The sequence below is a fragment of the Kwoniella dejecticola genome, chromosome 3 (assembly GCF_000512565.2).
Source record: "Kwoniella dejecticola CBS 10117 chromosome 3, complete sequence".
NCBI lineage: Eukaryota > Fungi > Basidiomycota > Tremellomycetes > Tremellales > Cryptococcaceae > Kwoniella > Kwoniella dejecticola.
Genome location: NC_089303.1, coordinates 981,281 through 1,002,781, shown reverse-complemented (window position 1 = coordinate 1,002,781; position 21,501 = coordinate 981,281). Strand labels below are relative to the sequence as shown.

Genomic DNA, 21,501 nt, shown 5'->3' with positions numbered 1-21,501 from the left:
GTATGACAGAGACGAAGAAGCAGAATAAATACGTTTGATAGTGTGCATGAGTATCAACACGATTCATCGATTCATTAGATTCGTAGATAGTATATTTTACATATTTACCTATTTACAGAGTTAATTACAAAGTCACCCAGACGAGGGGTATTGAAGATGCGAGGTATATTGGTGTTTGATCTTGAGACCTATTGAGTGTGTTTGAATACATGTCAATCCTCCGAGACAGACAGTAGGGGTATATTATGATTTTTGAAATCCGATGATCTCCTCTTGCTATCGTAATCATTGAAGCTGAAGAACGGGTTCGCGTGACCATCTTGACTTCCCTTATTCTCGCCCACCGTCTGATGTTCGTGAGTATACTCATCATCGTATTCCTGTATGCTAATATTGAACGAGTTGCTGAGATCCATCGACTCCGATCTCGTTCCCATTCCCATTCCTGTGCCCATTCCTGAACCCAATCGATATCCTTCAGGGACTAACGAATATCCGCTTTCCCTCTTGTTGGTATCATCTTCTGGTCCGTTCCCCTTCCTGTACCCTGTTTCCTTCTCATTCTCGACTGGTGCAGTCATTGATCGATCGCCTTCTGCTAATTCTTTTTCTTGGGGGAAAGAGAGGTCGGAGGATACGGTGGAAGGTGAGAATATGTCTCTGAATTCTTCCTCTACAAATAAGCGAGTTTGGTCGGATATGACGTGCTGCAGTGTGATCGTTGTCGCCGTCAGTACATTCAATTCGAGGTCAAGGTGGGTGAAGAACATGAGGGTCGGGAAGCTACTCAACAGAATGGCTGGGTGGTTGGTGAGAAGCAAAGTGGAAGACAAAGAAAGGACACAGGACCACGAGCATTGGGCTGAGGTAAGATCAGAAGCAGACTCACGAGAGCCTCCAAGACATTCCAAGATTTCAAGATATCCTCATCGTCTTCCTCTTCCTCTCCTTGTCCACGTCCCAGCGCCTCTTGCTCGACTTCATCAAGTTCAAAGCCATTGATCAACTTTACAACCCTGAGAGACCTCCTGGCCATCTGACCCAATCTCTCATTAGTCACCCTAACCTCCTTCAAGGGAGAATCAACTTTCTTCTCAAGGCCATGCCGATGGTCACTGGCTCCACCGGGAGGGAATTTGAATCTCCCAGTCGGTGAAATGGGGGATGTCGTAGGTGAAGGTGAAAAAGTCGGGAAATGACCACTTGTAGCGCTCAGAATCTGATTAGGCGTAGTCAATAGATGAACAACAGCTCCAGCTCCATCGCCTTGTGCATGTACTTGAGCTTGAGAGAAATGTCGGTCGCCGTGCCCAGATACGATCGATGGTTTTCGAATATCTCCTGATGTCGATACGGATCTGTGATGCGTTCCTGCACTGACATTATTCTGGAACACTTCGAATACCGGCTTAGATGCTCGCCTGGCTGATAATGCCGAGAAGGATGGTCTTACGAAACCATGACTACTTGATCGCATTTCGTTTGAAGCGGACCCGCCTGCGCCTGCGCCAAAACTGTAACCGAAGCCTGATAAAGAAGATTGAGATGGCATTCTACCATGTTGGCCTACTTTGCCCGTATTGATCTGAGGGGTCAGGAATTGCTGTTGGCTGGGCATCCTGGAATGATGACCTGTCTTAGTGGTCTGTTCCGGCGTCGGCGCGAGATTGGTACTTGATGTCCTCGAGTGAGAGTGAGATCCTGAGCCCGATGCGTTCATAGGTTGTGATGCGGGATGACCGAAACCCAACATATCGTAATTCGTACTAGGGAATCGCGAATGGGTTTGAAAGCCACCCGTCATATTCCCAGAAGCAGAAGGATGCCTCATGGACGATACTCTTCTCGCTCGACCGCTGAAGCTCTGCGAGGCAAATGCCAATGGAGGATTCGATGTTTTGGGTCCACCGAAACCAGGCGAAGGAGGATTTGATCGCTCACGCTCGCCATCTTTATGTATATCTAACAGGGTTGACTGCATTTTCCAACGTAAGTCGATCATGATTGGGGTATGGTGTAGACATAATAGCTCGAACAGACTCCAAATGATCCAATCTACCATTCTTGGGTGTGTATCTCTGACGGATATAGACGATTCGGCGAAAGAAGCGTCCCCGCCATCGATGACTTTGAGTAACCATGATGAGATATAAGTCCATAGTCCCTTAACCGAGGATATGCTGTCTGACGCTCTGATGAAGATAACCTTCACTGTTTGAACAGTCAACAGAATAGTGGCGGCAATGACTTGGTTGGTCGATACGGTCTTGACGGTCTTGGTTTTTTGCTGATCTCGATTTTTCAGCACGTAATGTAATAGGCGGATCCACAAACTACCATACACGGCTTCGCGGTCGACCTCTTGGGGGGCTTCCAATAACAAGCATAGAGGCAGTACTAGCGATGCCAGCAGACTTGCGGAAGGCGGATGTCGTTCCAAGGCGTCCAGCGCATCGCCTTGAAGGAAGACAGCAGCGGCCAGAAGGTGTACAGCACTGGATCGGAGAGGCACGATAAAAGCCATGCTTTCTTCAGCAGCTGACGCGAGCATCCTGATAGATGGTTCGACGTAGTTCTCGACTATGATACCGGTCAACTCTGGCTCAAGGTCGAAGTAAGATCGTTTGATCAGCGCGGTGATCGAATCGAGAACACCGGAAAAGTCGACGACAGCGATGAACATCCTGAATAAAGGCGCAATATCTCGGAGGAACGCCGTCCGTTTACTGGAAGCCAAGTGTGTCTTGGCTAAGCAGGAGACTATGCTTGATGCTGCTGGACCAACCGACTCAGGTTGACGTCTCAAAAGGTCCAACACCATATCTAAGGTCCGCTTTGTGGCCGATGCTCCAAGCTGACCACCGGATCTGGCGAAAGCTTCCACTAAGAAGACGTATTCCCGACGTGCACCCAGCCAATCCAACGAGCTCTCAGTAGAGCCAGGGTGGAATGCCGAGATAGCAGCTTCGTCCCCTGTCTTTCCCTTTTGGATTACCGATCCTAGCACCTCTACGCCTTCCCTCAGTAGATCTTGACTGATAGGATGATCCTTGATATGGGGGACCAAACCTGCTAAGAGCTTCAGGAAATTGGTGGCTCGAGTAGTAGCTGGATTGGCAGCTATGACAGTGATGAAAAGCTTGATGATATTCTCCTTGGGGAAGACGGTATCTTCTAGCGTTATCGCTGAGACTTGCTTCAGAGATTGCTTCTCCGAGAATGCTTGTCCCAGATCACTCAGGGCGATTTCAGGGCCAGACAGCATCTGTACCAAGGCGTCTGTCTCCTCTTGAGTATTCGTATCCTTGATTCCGGATGAGACACCTGATGACTCGCTGTTTCCTCTTGACAAACTCGCCAACAGGGTGTATACAGTGGGAGCGCAATATTCACCTTCGGAAATCACGACACAGGCTTGATAAACAAAGGAATCCTGATGAATCCTGTAGAAACTTCTCGAGGCGTATTCTATGCAATCTCGAGTTGCGGCGTTGCCTCCATTGTAGGTATCGTATATCGGGCGCATGATCGTCGATAACCCCATTGTGGCAAACAACCTTCTGAATCGCGCAGAACAAAGCATGAACACCCTCATGGCATGAGCAGTCACCAGGAGATCTTTCTGCCCATGTATAGCAAGGATGTTTCCCACATTCGAGAGGAAATGACGAAGTTCCGCTCGGTCGTTATAATTCCGGTTCACCGCGCCAAACAGTGTAGCAATGAGGACCAACCATACTCGCGCGAAAGGTAGGTGTGAGATGGAGTCTCGAATTTGCAGATTTGACAGCATTTTCTTGTACAGGTATACTTCCCTCGGATTCGCTCGAAGGGCTTCGGCCAAGAACAGCAGTTGAGCGGTTTGCACGTCCAGTTGGGCATCCCGCCATGGGGCGTGGACTTTGAATCCGCCTTCATCTTCATGAATTGATGCGGGAAGCAATACGTGCTCAGCCTTGTTCTTCCGGATGTCCCGCAGTGATATCTCGCTTGTGCCCGACACAAGTCTCGAGATGGTAACGAGGGCAAGTGCGTGATATCGAAACTGATGTTCGGTCCGAAGAATAGTCTTGATGTACCCGACTAACGCGTTCAGTGCGGCGTATGCGAATCCAGGGGTGAGAGTCGACAAGATGCAATTTAGTCGAGCTAGCGAGGCTGCAAAGTCGTCGGCAAATCCTTCCGCGATCGGTCTTAATAGACCAGTGGGATCATCCCTTTGAAATAAGCGGACAAGCTCTAACGAGGTCGAGCTGATCGGTCCATCGATCTCCACAGCAAGTAGACGAGCTTGGTCGTCGATCATAGCCAGTAAAACGGGTGCGAATACTGCCTTGCGTCGTTTTGAGGTGAATGAACTTCCTGATCCACTTGATCCTCGTCTTGTGAGTGACCGCATTGGGCTGGGCGACTTCTCGACATTCATCCCCTCTTGTTGGTATTGCAATGCAGGTAATTTCGATACAGGCACCTGTTCCCAATCGGACTTCGCTTGCAGCGATTCATCTTCGCTCCACCCTAGTTCCATCAATCGTTGTCTCAATTCTAGAGGTAATGTTCTACCGAACCTCTTGAGCGCAGCATCTTGAACGTCATGAGACGGAACCCAATCAGGCGATCCAATTTCAGTCGCCACAAACTCCAAGGTCTTCGAGGTGAATTGAAAGACCGGACCACGGCGATCGGTGAGGATGCGTTGAGCTAAGACTTGGTATCGCCAACCAAAGAGCATAGCAATCTTGCTCAAGGCGTGCGACCGAACGAAGTTGCATGTACTGTCTATCAGCTTGGTCCTTTCTTGTGACTGGACTCACCTAGTGAGGTCGGAGATTATGATGGCTTTCAGCTGAGAGGGGATCTTCTCGGCACATTTCTCGATCAAGAACGTCAAAGCTTTTCTTGAGGGTCTAGACGAGTCGTAATAATGCCAAAGTCTCGGCAAGAGCCTCTCCCAATCTTCCAGCGACAAAGCCGCATGGACAGTGACAAGGAGAAAGGGAAGGGTTTTGGCCAGAGTATTTTCGAATATCGCGCGTTGTCTTTCACCTAATAAGGGCAAGCTGTCCCGTCTTGCTGTACCGCCTGTCCATTTCGATGGAGGAGAATTGACCATAGGCGTTGGCTTGTCCATGATGTCTGCACTTACTGCCATGCCTTGATATAGTGTCCTGAGGGTATTCAGCTGTTCATCATCCGCCTTAGTGTCCGTATTCCGGTACGGGTCGGCACCAGCAAGCTCCGAGAACCAGGCTAACATCGGAGGAAGCCAAGCAGACCTGCCATCCGATTCTGTCAGCTGTGGAGACACATGGCCCTGATGGCTTACGACATACCGTTTGATAGACATAGTGGTGACCCGCATCTTGAATAACAATTGGCATATCAACCCCCTGTATCCCTCAGGTAGACTCCCATCGCGTTCCTCGGCGATCAAAAAAGCAGCCAATCTGGCTTCGACGCTCTCGATGAAAGCGCGAAGTTTGCTACCTGACCCCGCGGGCTCGTCGAGTCTGTCCAGGGCCTCGATGAGGTGGATTAATACTGCATATCTGCCAAGCTTGACGTTGACAGTGATCTTGTCTCCCTCTTTTCCTTTGCCTTTGGGTTGCTTAGGCGCGACATCTCCCATGAGCACGATGACTACCATCTGAGGATCCGCCTGAGTCCAGAACCTTGCAGGTCCAAGCACGTCAGAAATGGTCTTCACCACTTTCAGGTTGGTAAGCAGTGACGACGGAGTTGTCGACGCTGAGCAGCTGAATAAGGGTTTGTAGAATAGTTGAGGTTGAGCTTTCGATAGCCAGGTGAGAAACCGACGAGTATCTTCCAGAGAGCCAGAGACGGAGGTAATATGCTGAACGGGAGAAAGAGTCAGCAACGCTCGGAGCGCTCGCGCAGCACCAACGTAATCGATGAAAGAGCTTACCATAAAAAGCGCATTGACACAATCTTTTCCAAGCGCCGCGAAAGCTTTATTTTGCAAGAATGACTGTGTCATATTGCATACCGCGCCAAGAGGGCCGTCGACGACCTGAGTTCGAGTTAGCTGAGCAGATGACAGTTAAATGACGCAGACTTACCACTTGCTTGACAGCGCTCTCTAAGTGCGCTTTCCACTCTGTCTTGCCACTACATTCGATGAGAAGATCTCGGTGTTCAGTAACTCTCGGTTTGATGCCTTGCTTAGGCTCCATCGAGATTCTGAAAGAGTCGATCTGCTCGTTGACGGGACCAGAATCTAGCTTATGCCCTTGCAACTCGAGTTGCAGTAGAAATGTAGATACCGAGAGAGCCAACGAACCATCTTCATCTGGCAGATGCTCGATTTCAGGAATGAGGAAGTCTCTCGCAGAGCGCCATAAACGCATTGCTAGGGTTACGTCGGTCGACGATGATGTGAGAGTAGTGTAGGACGTGAAGAAGAGGCATATGGACCGGGATCGAAGGTTGAGGATTATCGGTGGAGTGGCATGGAGTAACGGTGGAGGATAGAATCGCTATAAAAGTACAAATCCGGTCAGTGAACGAAAGGGTTGACCGTTTACACATATAGCTGACTCACCTGCAATACCTGGCCTTTTTCTATAAGTAGCCAAGGCACAAGAGAGGGCTGTGTGCCCATGATCATCCCCACTGCCATCCAGACTAATTCCTTATCTACCCCGCCAAGCGATCCTCCTAGTTCCAATGATCCTAGCAATTCGACCAGAGAAGTCTCCTCTAAATCGATGATATCGCCCTCACTCAGATCCGCAAGAAAACCATTGACCATCTGTAGGTGATCTTCATTACCGTATCCTGACATCTCGATTGCATGAAGGAGCTGGATCAACGCACAGGCCAAGCTGAGGAAGGCCAATGCCGTTCTAGGTCGATCAATCGCTTTCGGGAGACTCGAGTCCGGGTGTAAAAATCCGTTGAGTAATGCTAATCCACGGTTCCTTAATTGCTTATCATCTGTAAGCAATGCTCTTGAAAGCCATAACCATCTTTCGAGCTCTTCGTCCGCATTATCACTGGCCCAGTTCTTCACTATCACTCCGAAAACTTCGAGAGCCTGCTGTCGCTCCCCATCTGTAGAAGTTGAATCTTGCAGGAATGCCGAGCCGAGTTCAGCCAGTAAAGCAGAATGATGAGGGCACGTTCGCGACCACGGTTTCTTCGCTCGTGCAGATGGCAGGTGCTTGTGCAGTTCCATCAAGAGAGGGGCAAAGGCCGAGAACTCCGGATCGAAAGTAAACTTCGCATTCACGTTATTCCCTTGACTGCCAAATGCGTGATGGCTTGATGTATGCATCGACATTCCACTTGATTTCGTCTCTTGCTGAAAGATAGATTTGCTAGGGCCTTTATCGCTACCATAACCTATTCTAGCCAGTCTCCGCTTGCTCTCTTCTGGACAACACGCATCTAGGCAGACTTTAACGTCTCGAGCGAATTTCCGCCTTTCCCTTGTAATATTCTCTTTTTCCTCTTGAGACAAGTCATTCAAGTTGGATAAGATACCCATCATCGAGTTCCGCCTATCATTATACCCTATGACGTTGTCTGCAGCATGTCGAAAGCCGAACCTGCCCGCTGCTTTCGAGACGAGACCAGTCATTTTCTTAGCTGGATGGGGCCGACCATGGTGGTGTGCTGCCCGTTCTTCGGCTGGCGTGGGAGCCATGACGTGCGATCTGACTTGTTGCCAGTGCTTCATACCTGGACTAACCATCTTGGTCGGGCTGGTCGCTGTCGACGTCATCAGATTGCTGGTGTTCAACCGGGATGGTTTAGGCTTCGACTTGGATTTCGGTGGGGACGTTATACCTGTTGGCGTAACGGGTCGAGTTACGAAGAACGAGGCCGAAGTAGGTGTAGAAGGTCTACCGGGGTCAGGAAGAGTCTGAGAGCGGTTCTTGGACGTCTCCCTGCTCATAGGGAGAGCGGTGATCGTTTTAGCATGGGGTCGCCCTTGTCCTTTATCCTGCTTTTCCTTTTCTTTTTCCTCTTGGTTCTGCGCTTCTTTGAGTGAGGGCGGTACAGAGACGCTTGATACATCTTGACTTGGACCAGCTGCCGGAGTGAGTACAGGCGGACTATCGGGACTGATGGTGAAGTCATGCTCGGCGTCGATAATCGAGTCCAAGGGCGACTCTACAGGCGTGGAGATGAGTTTACCCAAAGATCCGAAAGAGGTCTGTTTCCTCAGTGAGGGATTCAGACTCGGCGAGATCTTTGAAGACGTTGGCGAGCCTCTCAGAGGTAGAGGAGGTGGGCGGGGGCCAGAAGGGACCCTCTTGCCAGGTCGAAGGGATGGTGGTGAAGCGTGATCGCCCATATCGCTTATTTAGCCTTGGGGTCACGGTTGGAGATGGTAGCTGGTTGTCATCGCTGCAAGTCGATGGGACTCTTTTCTTCCCTTGGCTAAGGCTTCTCCACAGCTAGAGCGACAGCTTTGGGATTTCGTAGTAGCGATCGCCGCATCGGTATGGCTTGGCGATGGTGAAATTGTTGTTCGTTGTCTCGTCGACCTCGGTCACTCTGGTCTCTCTGCGCGTCGACAACAAAGCAAAGTAAAGTAACGGAATCAAATTCTCGGGACCTACGTCACTCTGAGATTTGTTTGCGATAAGATTAGCCTGACACCGTCCAATCTTCTTTGCGTGGACTTTTCAACACAACAGCTTATTCTCATAATCTGCTCAGCCGGCTCAGAAGCCATCAAGATGAGCTTGCACATCTATCCCGCTGATCACCCAGATCGATCACTGAAGGTTCTCTCCTTCAATGTTTGGTGAGTCCACTCGTCAATCGATGGAAGGCTGGCATTCAGCACGGCTGAATCGTTCGATGTATAAACAATATTAGGGGATTAGCGATAATCTCGAAAGATCGAGCTGCCCGAATAAAAGCCATATCCGATTATCTGGCCTCATCGAACTACGATATAGTATGTCTGCAGGAACTCTGGGTGTACAAAGACTTCGAGACTGTCAGAGAAGGATGTAGGAAGAATTTACCATTCTCAAGATTCTTTCACACGTAAGTCAGCTTGACATATAGCTGCTGAAGTCACTCTTGCTTGAGCTGTGCAAACTGACATTTGCGTGAGCGTATAGAGGAGCTCTTGGCTCAGGACTAGCCATCTTTACCCGATTCCCCTTGATCTCAGCTCAAGCGTTACCATACTCTCTTTCCGGATCGCCAGCCCAAGCTTTCGCAGGTGACTTTTTCGTCAAGAAAGCCGCTGCGAATATAGTGATCATACATCCTATATTAGGCGAAATCGAAATCTGGAACACCCACGTAGGTTTTGCGACCGGTTTCAGGTGGTCATAGTTCATATGCTAATTCAATCAACGGTAGATGCATGCAGCAGGGGAGCATCCGCCGGATACGAGACAAGCGCACAGGATAGCGCAATCCTGGCAACTTGCTAATGCGATCAAGAATGGTGCGGCAAAGGGAAGATACATCCTCGCTGTAAGTATCCCTTTTAAGAATAGGCCATCGATGGCGATTGTACTGACATTGCGAATTGTTCCCCTCTATCCTGTCCAAAGATGGGCGACTTCAACTCGCAGCCGTGGTCAATACCGATAGGCATGTTGAAGAACCACGCCAATCTGACAGACTCTTTCGCTTCGGTCACGCACACAGCCAATATGGATCTTTCTCCTCAACCTACGCCCGACGAAGCTCTTCGCTCGTACGGTATGACATGCGACTCTCCCTTAAATACATATTCAGCCGGTAAACCTATACCGCATAATGTACTTGAAAAAGGAGGAAAGAGGTTGGACTACATATTCTTCAGGCAGCCGTCCATTGCTCGACGTAGACCACTAGTCTGGGGGTACAGGGATGAAGAAACCCCAGAACAGAACGGCGCCGTTTCTGATAATGGCGGTGGTACTGGAGACGGAGTAGAATTAGGAGACTTTACAGGAAAAGGGCATATGGAAATTGGAAAACCCCTGCAATCATCGATATCGAAAGCGCCGAAGCTCCGATGTATCAAGTCCGAGGTGGTCATGACCGAGCTGGTACCAGGGCAATCATTCTCATATTCCGATCATTTCGGTCTTTCGTCCTCCTTCACAATCGACATGCCACCCCAACAATTGTCAACATCCTCTTCCCCGAAGCATCACGGCACAACGTCATCCTCGGACAACTCATTTACTCCTTTGGTCCCGCTAATATCTGAACCCGAACAGATAAATCCCACAACAACCACATTTTCTCCCCCCTCGCCCGACTCTCCCAATATCAACATCAACTCACCTCGAACTTCAACATCAAGTGTGACTCAAGCGAAATCATCCACCGTCAGATCAGCGTTACATCTATTGAGACTATATACTAGGATATCCAGACAAACAGCTTCATTCCACCTGAAGATCTGCTTAGGATCGCTAGTGGGTTTGATAGCGTTGACGATCGGGTCAGCATGGCAGCCCAAATCGTGGCTACAGCCTATCTTCACCCTGGTAGGTGGATTACTAGGAGCAGCGACGGCTACCTTTTTGTATACCGGTTTCGTATGGGGAAGATGGGAAGCAGGGCTGTTGACTGAAGTGACGGAGGAGATGGAGTTGGAATTGCGAGTAGCAGAAATGGAAGAAAGGATCAACGCGTGATGGCTGTAGTAGAGGTCACATACGAGCTCTGTACTCATTACTTCGCTGCACGATGAATGTTGTAAGGCAAATAACCTGGTAGAGCGCTACTCAAACAATCTACAACATGAATGCTGGTTACGTAATTTGTCACCCAGATGTTGACGCGGTTGAGTTTTGACGTTTGAGGATGTAAACAAACAAAAAGCAAAAAAGCAAATGATGACTTTCAACACCTCGTCATGGACTAGAATTCATACATATCAGACTAGAACATACATACACATAGCCCATTTTGGAGGAGTGACTGCTCTCGAACGCATCGGAAATTGAAATTGAAGGTCTTGGGACAAAATGATGAGGACACCGCCGAGATTACCGCCTATAATGGGGTCAAATATCAGCGCAGAGACACCTGCACCTACGAAGGCCAGGATAAATAATCTGCAATCCCAAGTCAGCGAGCTGGTCAGGAAGAATCAAGCTCTCGAGGTGTGTTTGTTGGAACTGTAGTCTTAATCTGCTTGGTACATTCCTTGGTATAAGCTGACTGATTTGTACTCCGTGTTGGGTAGCGCAAGATCCAAGCTGAGAAGTCATTACACTCGACGACGGTAGTAGAGAAGACGGAAGAGTTGAATGAGCTGAAGAAAGATCTGAAAATACATAAGAGGGAGTTAGAGAGATGTCGAGCCGAAGGAGAAGGTATGAGAGATGAGGTGAGTTGGCTTGTCTTCGCCCAGCTACATGCTAAAGGTGAAACAACACAAAGCCTCATGACGGCTGATGTGTACGGTCACGCACAGCTCAATTTGCACTCGATAGTCCAACAGCAGAAAGCTCTCGTAGCGTTAGCTCACGAGCAGATGCAGATTGTCGAGCTAGAACAGAGGTTGGTTATAGCTGAGAAGGCTCGGAGTGAGTAGCTGATCTGTGTGTGCCTGTGTGAGAGATACCCTTCAGCTAATCTGCATCGTGTTGTGCGCGTCAGTCATGCGGGATCATAAGATCTCATTGTTCCAGGCTAAAGAAGATGATCTGCTCGCTGAGTTGAAAGAGAAAGATGCGCTGTTGGACAGGCTGGAGGTACGGGTTTCATAATCGTGTAGTCGATAGCTTCGCACGACAGGCTGATATGACTGAGTGACGTCCAGAGCAAGCTATCAAGGTCGAATCAATCTCTTACCAAACTACAATCCTCATCCAGCTTGACCTCCTCCGCGGCATCTAAAGAACTAATCTCCACACAGAGGGAATTATCGACTGCCCAGTCAACGATCAACAACCTCGAAAGCAAGATCGAAACCCTAGAAACCAAGGTGAAATTGCTGAAAGAGAAGGAAAAAGAGCAGAAGGCGGAGTTGGATAATTGGCTGAAAGATGAGAAGTCGAAAACTTCCAGCGTGGATAAGAACAAAAAAGAATATATGAGCCAGATCAGGACACTGAAGAACGATTTGCAGAAGAGATCAGAACAGCTTGAAGAGGCTGTCGAAGAGTTGGAAGAGCATAAGCGATTTGCCAAAGACCGGGAGCGAACTTTGAAGATCAAGATTCGAGAAGCCAATGAGGAGCGAGATAAATTGTTAGGAGTGGAAGAAGAGCTCGCGGGATTGAAGAGTAAGATGGCGACGGGAGGTAATAGTCCGAAGAAAGTACAAGAACGGATAAGGAAGGTCAGTACATTTGTGTTGACATAAAGACGTAAGGATGCTTAGGCTGATTTGGCATATTGGCGCAGACGAGTCCTGTGCAGTCCTCGGATGAAGAAGTACCTGCGCCGAAAAAGAAGACAAAGAAGGCAGAATCGGTGAGCTTGAGTCGATCTTCCCTACTTTGCATTGGAGCCTGGAGCCTGGAGCCTGAAAGCAAAAACTTTTTAATTTAGCCTGTCCGACCATCAAAGCCAAAGAGTAAATCCGCCTCAGCCAACCCTTCGCCCGAAGCTGGTGATTCAGAATACGAGACCGCCTCTTCAAAACCGAAACCCGCTGTCAAACGCGCTAGCGCTAAATCGCCCGTCAAGACAAAGAAGACACCGCTTGAGACTTCCGATGTGGATAATCAACCTGTATCAAAGGCCAAAGCAGCTACTAAAAAGGCAGTGGAGGTGTCTAAACCGAAAGACAAACCCAAAGACAAAGATACTGAAGAGGAGGCCGAAGAAGTGGTTCCTGCTGCTAGTGCTGCCGCTACTGCTTTGCCGAAGAAGAAGAAGCGATTAATGGGCGGAGTGAAATCGACTTTCGAGTGGGATCCGATTATGGGCGTGAGTTATTTCTTCCTACGGTATGCTATACTATACTGTTTTGTGTTCTTTGATCCCTCATTCGCCACGGACAAATAGTGAAATTACTCAGGCTGACAGTATTCCGCTGGTCTTGCAGAGTGGTGATGGAGTAATACCACTCGGTCTGAGTCCGATGAAACCGGGTGGAAGAGCCGTGGGGACTATACCTCGAGCTGGATTCTCGACTGCGAGTCGGCTAAACAGACTTGCGCAATAGATGTGGAAACAACGCAGTTCAGCTTGTGCGCTTGGTACGAGTCAAAGCCATCGGAGTCAGGAAAATGTGCTCCACGCGCTGCGCTACCGTTCTAGCGTTTATACTGTCTGGTTGATGATTTTTGGTGTCTTTGGGATAATGACCTTTGCATACGATTCGCAATTCCAGAACGATGGATACATGGACAATGTACACAGCTATCAAACGAGTGAGATAGATGTTATTCTTGTTGTAATGCATGAAATGCACCTTTGCCTTTGGCTTGGGCATGGGTAGCAGCTCTGTGGCTTTGTGGACGTAGTGCCACGGACCAGGTCTGTTAAAATGGGTGACATGGATAAGTGATATGAATGCACCGGTCAACGGCGCACGGTTGTAGGGTAACTTGCATCATCACACTCACACTCATCCCATTCACTCCATTCAGTCTTGGACAAGCGTATAGAGTATACATAGATAGGCGATTATTACTCTCGACTTCCTCAAACCCTTCCATTGTTTCACATCGACATCGACATCGACATCGACAGACAAGCAAGCAAGATGTCGCGATCAGGCGCATTGGACGATAATGAGATCCAAACGGAGATGAACAAGATGGTGAGTCAGGTGTAGTCCGCACTTGAAATTGAACTTGGCCAGCGAGAGGATCCTTTCTCCTGTTCTCTGTAATTCGGGAAAGTTCAAGTCAACGTCAGAGCGAGCGAAAATCCAAATCAGACCGGAGAACGAATCGTCATACCGAGTGAGAGACTGTCGGATGAAATGCAGACATTCGGAGAAGGAGAACGTATCCTGCTTATGCACTATGAGAAAGAGAGAAAGAGAGAAAACCTGTGCCAATTCTTCCTGTTTCCTGTTTGCTGATTGGTGCTTGCTTGTTTACCTCCTCTAGGTCGCGTTCATCTCCCAGGAAGCGAGGGAGAAAGCTCGAGAGATCCAAGTCAAAGCGGACGAGGAGTTTGCTATTGAGAAGGTGAGTTTTGTTGTGTGTTGTGTTGCGTTGTGCTTCTTCCTATCCTATCAATACGCCAAGTCCAATCTTATCTGCGTTCAAGGGTCTTCTTATTGGTCAAGCTGTAGGAAAGGCGGGAGAGATGAATATTCTGAGCTGACGTTGTTCTCGCCAATTACCACCCACAGGCAAAGATAGTCAGACAAGAGTCGTTGGCTATCGACTCGCAATTCGAGAAGAAGAAGAAACAAGCTGAAGTAGGCTGGAAAATGTGCGTGTCTTTCTACACCTCTCTCGTGTTGAGCATGTCATGTCTCTTTGTCGTCACCTTTGCCTGTCAGCAGGATCACCCTTCACGTTGTCGAGCTATCTGCTAATCGCTGAAATGTGCCGTGTTATACAGCTCGCAATCAACGGCGATCAACAACTCGCGTATCAAAGTTCTCCGATCCCGAAACGACCACCTGGAATCCATCTTCGAGGAAGCTAACAAGCAAGTCAAAGATCTCAGTGAGGGTGACAAGTACAAACAAGCTCTTGAGAACCTGATCCTTGAGGTGAGTTTCTTTGTACCACTTTCGACTCGCTCTTGCAGTTTGGTTGTTTCATTCGTATCATCTTCCCATATTGGTTCTAAAAGCGTGGAGTATACTGATAAACTGACTTGGATGGTTTGGCGTCATCCCGTATAGGTACTGCTCAAACTCCTCTCAACAGAAGTAACCCTGAACCACCGACCGAAAGATAGCGACCTAATCAGGAAAGCCTCTGATAAAGCCTTGAAGAAGTACAAGGATATCTCAGGCCGAGAGTCCAAAGTCCAATTCGAGAGCTCACTATCGGATGAGAGCTCAGGAGGGGTGATTGGAAGTTCGTTGAAGGGTAAGATCAAGGTCGATAACACCCTTGAAGAGAGATTGAAGATCCTTGAAGAGAAAGTGAGTCATGCGTCTGTCCTCACGGCCGATCCATCTCATTCGAACGAGCTTGCAAGCATACACCCATACCTATGCCTAAGATGACTGATGATTGATTTATCCTTGTGCAATTTTTCATCCAGATGTTACCTGAATTGAGACATGATCTTTTCGGTGTCAACGAAAATAGGAAATTCTACACTGTGAGTGTGGTGGTCATCATTATCTTTCGTAAACATTGGTATTGTTGGTGAGAAGCGATGCTGATATGGATTCTGATTGCGTGTCATTCTTGAAATTTTCGATCGATAGTAAGCCAAGCACGTCCAGCGAAGTTGCATTTCAGAGTGACAAATCCCTAAGTTCAAGCTCAATCTCGCGTTGTCTCGTATACCTCTTACACCAATTAGATGTATTTCTTGCATGAACATCGTCGGCTCGTCCTACTGCGCGGAGCATTTGTCCTTTCTTCAGCGGCTTCGGCATATCGGAGCAGCTCATCGTGATGTGTAGGCGACGACAATTTGTTAGTTCGATGGCTGTCTGACTCTGATCTGAGGTCGAAGCCTGAGTTTGAATACAATGCACACGCGAATCATCTTCAGGCCTAATTCTATCAACCGAGCATTTGAGTGGCTCAATACTCAATAAGATCAGCATTTATCGGTATCTAACATCCGTTTGGAGGAGAGGATACGGACTTCATGTGATTGACATGCTACTTGATCATGCGAGGTACTACTATTGCTACTATCATCACTATTATCACTTACAGAGCACTTCTTCTATGGGTGTACACAACGATACGAAGAGTCATTGAGACCCAGAGCTCTGAAGTGCGAGATGGATATCCACCTCTCAACGTGTCCTATACCGGCTCGGCTCGGCTCGATACATTGAGTATGATGTTATATGTCACTACTTGCCCATACTTGGCTGCTCCGATCAGCCGACAATCGACATGACATTACATGAAATCGCAGATTTGACGTAGATACTCATGCGTCGAAGGTGAAGGTTGATGATGAGTAATTGTCATTCTTCCTATTGGGCAGCATGTATCCTTCGTCCATCACTAGGATGACCCATCGTTTCCCTATCAGGCAAAGTCAAAGGGCTCAAACCTCTCTGTATTCTCCATTTGTTGGAGATGCTGATGACCGAATCATCGATTAGGATACTATCGAACAGAAATAAAAGTCAACTCAATCCGACATGATCGCCCAATCATAGCCCACACAGAGCACGGGAGAGGAAAGGTCTCTCACCTAAAATTCTCGATGAAAGTCTCCGAGATTTCATAATTGTTGTGATCCAATACATCATCGCCATGCAACTCGAACTGACAAGATATAAGGAACGCAAAGTCAGTGTCGACCGACATGAATTTTAGGGCTTGTACCCGTTCTCGACCTTCAAAACCATCCAGCCTGACTCACCTCTGTCAACATTGCATGAAACACCTCGACTAGATCGTATCGTCCTGAATACAGACACATCAGCACCAGCATCCTGCCGATATGCATACGAATCAAGACGCCTCAGATGCTTCGAGGGGAGTCAACTTACCTCTTAATAAGATCATGCGATCCCTGACTGAAGGGAAGATGATCCCATCTATAGCATGCTCGTGAGGAATAGTTCGTTGCACCACCGTTGGACGAAGAGAGGGCGGTAAGTGGTATTCGTGATTCATCCTGAAACTGGAATCCACAATCATAGACAATCAGTCCATAGATCTTTCGGCCATCGTAGCTGTAGCTGAGGCTAGCGGGATCGCCACCATTATATCTAAACGGACTCACTTATTCAAGTGATATGTAATTAACTATTCCCGTAGCAGTCGTATCGTCAGTAGGGCATTCATGTTTTCGGATGATGAGTGTGACCCACCTGCATAGTCTCCATCTTCCTATCTGCCGGATCACCTTCCTCTATAATCCTCATCAGCTGGTCTTGCTGCCTTCGTCTCTCCGCAAGCTCAGCAGCCGTTACTCCCGGTCCTTCAAGAGGATTATCTGTGTTCGTCACAGCCGCCACGGCTTCGCGGAGGGACTGCTGTCTTGATTGTGTCGAACGCGTGGGGTCGTCGGACAAGATCGATGGGTGTCGAGACGCATAGTTTCCCGGCGTATCAATACCTAGCGGGGAAGGCCTTGGGCCAGCTAATGAGCTAATTGGATTCTCTGCGCTCATCCCTGAAGGGCCGCCGGTTCCACTGCTAGTGCCAGGGACGAAGGAATCGGGTGAATTCAAAGGTATACTTGTTCCGAATCCGTTATTGTTACTGCCGCTACCGAGATTCGACAAGGGTAGAGTCGAAAGCCCATTCCCCGCTGGGATACCATCGTAATAACCCATTTGTCCAGCTGCAGACAAGTATCCTGAGGATGCCGGTATAGCCGCAGACCCAGTATTTGGAAGATTAGATATTGGGGCAGAGTCTTTGTCCTCCGTTGGGGACTGTTCCCCTCCCATTGATGAAGGCATGATGTGCTGAGCATACCCATGAGCACGAGTACCGTTGTTGTATGTCATCCCACTTCCACTGGGGAACGCTCGGGGATCAAATCGATCCCCTTCTTCGATCGGCGGCGGCGGTCGAACTTGCGGTTGTTGTGAGGGCCGACTTGACGATGCGCGAGGAAAGGAGGATGCTGTGTCCTCGGATAGCAATGCATCCAGATCGGGGAAAAGGTAATGATAATCATCACCCTCCCCAGGTTGTTGGAATGAGAAGAATGACGGTTGATTTGTGGCTTGCAGATTATCGTTCAATGGCGTTGATCTCCCACTCCCGCTTTTCGATTTACTCGCTGCTGCGCTGCCGGCGACTTTGCCCTTGTCTTTCTGACTTTCCGACCCTCCTGGTTCTTCAGCAAGTGTGTCCCGTTTTCGCTTCATCGTACTTGCCCTCCGTCGAGTTTCGCCGAACTTCATCCCTGGGTTATTGCTCAGCTGTTCTTTCGATGCTTTGAGGTTAACGAACGCTTCGTATGCTGTATCTGTGTCTGATCGATTTAGAATTGCATCCAGCCCATCTGCCGACAGGCCAAGTCGAGGTAAACATGATCCCAGACCTGATCAAACACAACGATCAGTATCTAGATCATTCAAGATTCGAGAGTACTTTCTGGGACAGGTGTAATGGCTCACCTTCCCCCACGAAGCTCGCCATGCTTTTTACCATACCTCTGAGATCTTTGTTCTCCTTCAACAGGTTTCTCACAAGAAGAGTCATCAATTCTATACGTTCCTCCTTGTCGCCGGATAACACTTCTACTCTTGCTTCGAGATCTCGTATCTAAGAGATTCTTATCCGTCAACATTTTGCAAGTAAGGTAGTCCATCGATGTGAGGATGGAAACTTACATATTGCTAGCAAGGCAAAAAGATTAAGAGTCAAAACTGTCACTTGAGATAGAAATGGAGTACTATGTCAGATGACTAACCTGCTTTCGCAGTCTGAACTCCCTCTGCGCTATCCTATTCTGAGCTTTCCGTACCTGGCTTGAACTATGAACGAATGACATATCAGCCATAGCCAGAGGGTGAACTTTTACAGAAGGGGAAATCTCGAAGATGTTGACCGTGTAATCGCGGAGAATGTTATAAACGCACGAAGAGCCTTTTCCCCCTTCACTGGCCAGATCATGATCGTCATGGCCGTCCTCTTCCCCACCGCTGTCCTCAATCTATTCAGGATCCGTTCAGGTATTTTCGAGCCGGTGTAAAGGAATCGTGAAGTCAGTGGTCGCCGGGAGTCGGAATGAGGGTCAGAGCGGATTGATGCATTGTCATCAGCTCAATATTTCCACCATCCGAATTTGAGAGAAAGAATCAGACTTGCATCGTATTCCTCTCTTTCTCGTTGAGGTGACATCACCTCACAAATTATGTCCTTATTATACCACTGCTATATACCTCGAGATAACCCCTTTATAGGCCTGCCTAGGCTTGATGGTCTTCTGAACCGATCTTCTAGATTAGTTCAAGATAGAGCTTCTCTAGTTGGCGTGTGCGATATGAACCAACTAGTCGGAATGATCATGAACTCGTCATGACCTTCTACGGCGCCAAGGGATCCTTTATCTGCGTGTTGTGATGGTGGACAAACTAATTGATTGACTGTTCGAAAGACTTGACTTCGGATCTGCGCGAATACTGCACTTCAGCCAAGTATGTTTCTCACACAACTACGACGGATGCAGTGAGGTATGTATGAGTATCAAGATATTTGGCGTGAGTTGTAGGTGTGAAAATTGAGAACGGTTTGAATGGATGTATGTTGTCAATTATTATGCCTTCTTGAAAACTGAGAAATTGACAGAGGCCGAAGTAAATAAACAAATGCAATCGAATCTGATTTACCGCTGCATTCGTGTCTCACTCAGAAGACAGCAAATGTCATACTGTAATTGATTGATGCATCTTCATTCGATTCCGCACTTGCGTACTACTAACACTACTCCTACTACCTCTACTGATCTCTCAGTCAGTCGTACAGTCTTGTCTGTTGACCCGAAGCACTACTATGGCTTTTTATGGGACTGACGACGTCTTAAAGGAAGTACGTAAGCATTCCTTCATAAACCATCAAAGGAATGTGGAATGAGGAATGTGGACCTTCTCTAGCGATCTTCGACAACACACAGGTCGGTGTGATGGACCGTTCAGTACTTTGGACAATCCCTCCCCCGCCTCCGTCCTCCTTGGTGCATGTCAGCAGGTATGGTAGGAGGCGCATCAATCCCATAAGACGCAATGGCGGGGTAGAAGCTGCAGTTCGGGAATATTTTCTCAGCTGAGTGATGACTCATCAGGAACACTCTGATCACATGCCACGCAAACCGGACAGAATATTCCTGCGTCGGCCCAGCGTAATCCCAGCGTATACTACTGCATATATCACCTGTAAGAAAACGTACACCGTATGTCTCTGTACGGTGCAGATATCAGACATTGGGAAAAAGTCTACAAATACAATCAGCCTACCTGCGGGACTCGCCAGCTAATCGATACAAACAGAAATACAAGTCACAACAACAGAGCAACTCTTTTATGGGCGATCCTTATCTCCTGAACCTGGACGTCTTCTGAACCTCTCCATCTCACTTGACGTTGGCAAAGCAACAGTTCTAGGACAAGGGACCGCGCCTTCATTGATACTCTGCCTAGAAGTCCATCCTAACAATCTAGACATCAACCATTCCGCTACTCCTTCTCCAGGTAACGGTCTGATGGTCTCGACTTCATGTGAAGTTATCAAGCCTGAATAAGGGGAGAACGTGTACAATGACGAAGTGTACCATTTCGCTTCCTAAGGACGCATCAAAATCAGCAAACCAGATCTTTCCTTATGACGGATAAGGCGATAATCGATTGACCTAGGGTATTAACGCAGACAGAGGAAACTTACTTTGTGAGGAGGTAATCTGGGTATACCATAGACGGCTACTTGGACTCTGATCTGTCTCTGACGATGTGTTGGCGTGGGTTTCCTGGAGAGAATCAACGCTGATCTGGGATCCGATTGAGCCAAATTCGCGGGCGAAGGTGAGAATGACATTCTCTCGAGATCTGTGCGAAGATCGGTGTGTAAAGCTGTTGCGAGATGACGGGGTCAGCAGGATTCAATTCAAAACCACGACGAGCAAAGAATGGTCATGATCCATTGAGCGGGACAGTGCATTGCATGGTCTACTGATAATGTACACTTCAGGCAGGAGTGCTTGATGAGATGTATAGAGATAGAAACTCACCTTGCATCCCACTTCTCGCAAGAGAGTATGCCATCGAGTAGCCGGATAATGACGATATCTACAATGGAGCCGATATCTGGCATTGAGCGAGGTGACCATATTATGGTAAAAGTGGACCTCCGCTCACTTTGAGAGGTAATGGAGCAGGCAGTTTCAATACCACATGCTTGCTGAAGACATCATGAGGGAACATTTCGGTAGAATTCATTTCGGGATCGAATATCAACGGTAGAGTCTCTCGAAGATGAATCATCGCACGAGCTAGCATAGCGGTCTGTCAGTACATTCCGTTATAGCGAGATAATTTAAATGGACTGCGTCCGTTCTTTTCAAGCTACAGGAGTGGACAACGTGCGGTGCAGCTTAAAGAATACGGCTTCTGGATAAGGAAAGACTCACCGACCCGAATATCCCATTCTCTGTCATCGACTTCCTCTTCCTGATTATTCTGAGGCTCTTTGCCTTTCCCTTTGCCTTTCCCGTTGCCATTGGCGCCATACAGAGGAAGGTGGACTTGGTGTTTACCGCCGAGACCAAAATGAGGCAAGAGGAAGGGTATCGAGGCAGGTGACTTGGAGGGCAATAACGACAGGCTCCTGGTCGAAGATATATTTGGCGGTCTTATATGAGGTACTGGTGCGGAGATCGAGTGAGGGAGTCGGGAGGAAGAAGCTTTACATGCTCGTGGGATGGAAGGGAGAAGCGACATATTGACAAGGCAGGTGGGGCCCGATGTACACCAATCCCCCTATC

At 48.2% G+C, this 21,501-nt stretch overlaps 7 protein-coding genes across 7 annotated transcripts; 3 read left to right on the top strand and 4 right to left on the bottom strand.

The window, feature by feature from the left end:
* Positions 1-212: 212 nt before the first annotated feature.
* Positions 213-4,732, bottom strand: I303_102756 (uncharacterized protein; the record flags this gene model as incomplete). The annotated part of the gene is made up of 2 exons (XM_065968620.1): positions 213-707; positions 890-4,732. 2 exons carry the CDS (start codon positions 4,730-4,732, stop codon positions 213-215), a joined length of 4,338 nt encoding a protein of 1,445 aa, XP_065824692.1.
* Positions 4,733-4,810: 78 nt separating this feature from the next.
* On the bottom strand, positions 4,811-8,323 carry I303_102755 (uncharacterized protein; the record flags this gene model as incomplete). Its single annotated transcript, XM_018406104.2, has 5 exons — positions 4,811-5,276; positions 5,334-5,854; positions 5,927-6,031; positions 6,081-6,497; positions 6,563-8,323. The coding sequence occupies 5 exons, from the start codon at positions 8,321-8,323 to the stop codon at positions 4,811-4,813; spliced, it is 3,270 nt and encodes a 1,089-aa protein (XP_018264598.2).
* Positions 8,324-8,711: 388 nt separating this feature from the next.
* On the top strand, positions 8,712-10,628 carry I303_102754 (uncharacterized protein; the record flags this gene model as incomplete). Its single annotated transcript, XM_018406103.1, has 5 exons — positions 8,712-8,779; positions 8,854-9,027; positions 9,105-9,291; positions 9,352-9,468; positions 9,549-10,628. The coding sequence occupies 5 exons, from the start codon at positions 8,712-8,714 to the stop codon at positions 10,626-10,628; spliced, it is 1,626 nt and encodes a 541-aa protein (XP_018264597.1).
* A 333-nt stretch (positions 10,629-10,961) lies between these two features.
* Positions 10,962-13,114, top strand: I303_102753 (uncharacterized protein; the record flags this gene model as incomplete). The annotated part of the gene is made up of 8 exons (XM_018406102.1): positions 10,962-11,099; positions 11,183-11,326; positions 11,414-11,525; positions 11,599-11,693; positions 11,762-12,283; positions 12,349-12,417; positions 12,496-12,876; positions 12,995-13,114. 8 exons carry the CDS (start codon positions 10,962-10,964, stop codon positions 13,112-13,114), a joined length of 1,581 nt encoding a protein of 526 aa, XP_018264596.1.
* A 543-nt stretch (positions 13,115-13,657) lies between these two features.
* On the top strand, positions 13,658-15,544 carry I303_102752 (uncharacterized protein; the record flags this gene model as incomplete). The annotated part of the gene is made up of 7 exons (XM_018406101.1): positions 13,658-13,714; positions 14,010-14,090; positions 14,258-14,340; positions 14,473-14,626; positions 14,762-15,007; positions 15,130-15,189; positions 15,518-15,544. The coding sequence occupies 7 exons, from the start codon at positions 13,658-13,660 to the stop codon at positions 15,542-15,544; spliced, it is 708 nt and encodes a 235-aa protein (XP_018264595.1).
* Positions 15,545-16,030: 486 nt separating this feature from the next.
* On the bottom strand, positions 16,031-18,869 carry I303_102751 (uncharacterized protein; the record flags this gene model as incomplete). The annotated part of the gene is made up of 10 exons (XM_065968619.1): positions 16,031-16,166; positions 16,255-16,328; positions 16,426-16,469; positions 16,556-16,689; positions 16,792-16,814; positions 16,880-18,066; positions 18,143-18,290; positions 18,439-18,502; positions 18,608-18,681; positions 18,837-18,869. The coding sequence occupies 10 exons, from the start codon at positions 18,867-18,869 to the stop codon at positions 16,031-16,033; spliced, it is 1,917 nt and encodes a 638-aa protein (XP_065824691.1).
* Positions 18,870-20,045: 1,176 nt separating this feature from the next.
* I303_102750 (uncharacterized protein) lies at positions 20,046-21,457 on the bottom strand (the record flags this gene model as incomplete). The annotated part of the gene is made up of 5 exons (XM_018406099.1): positions 20,046-20,306; positions 20,406-20,590; positions 20,749-20,806; positions 20,876-21,009; positions 21,148-21,457. 5 exons carry the CDS (start codon positions 21,455-21,457, stop codon positions 20,046-20,048), a joined length of 948 nt encoding a protein of 315 aa, XP_018264593.1.
* Between the last annotated feature and the right edge of the window lie 44 nt (positions 21,458-21,501).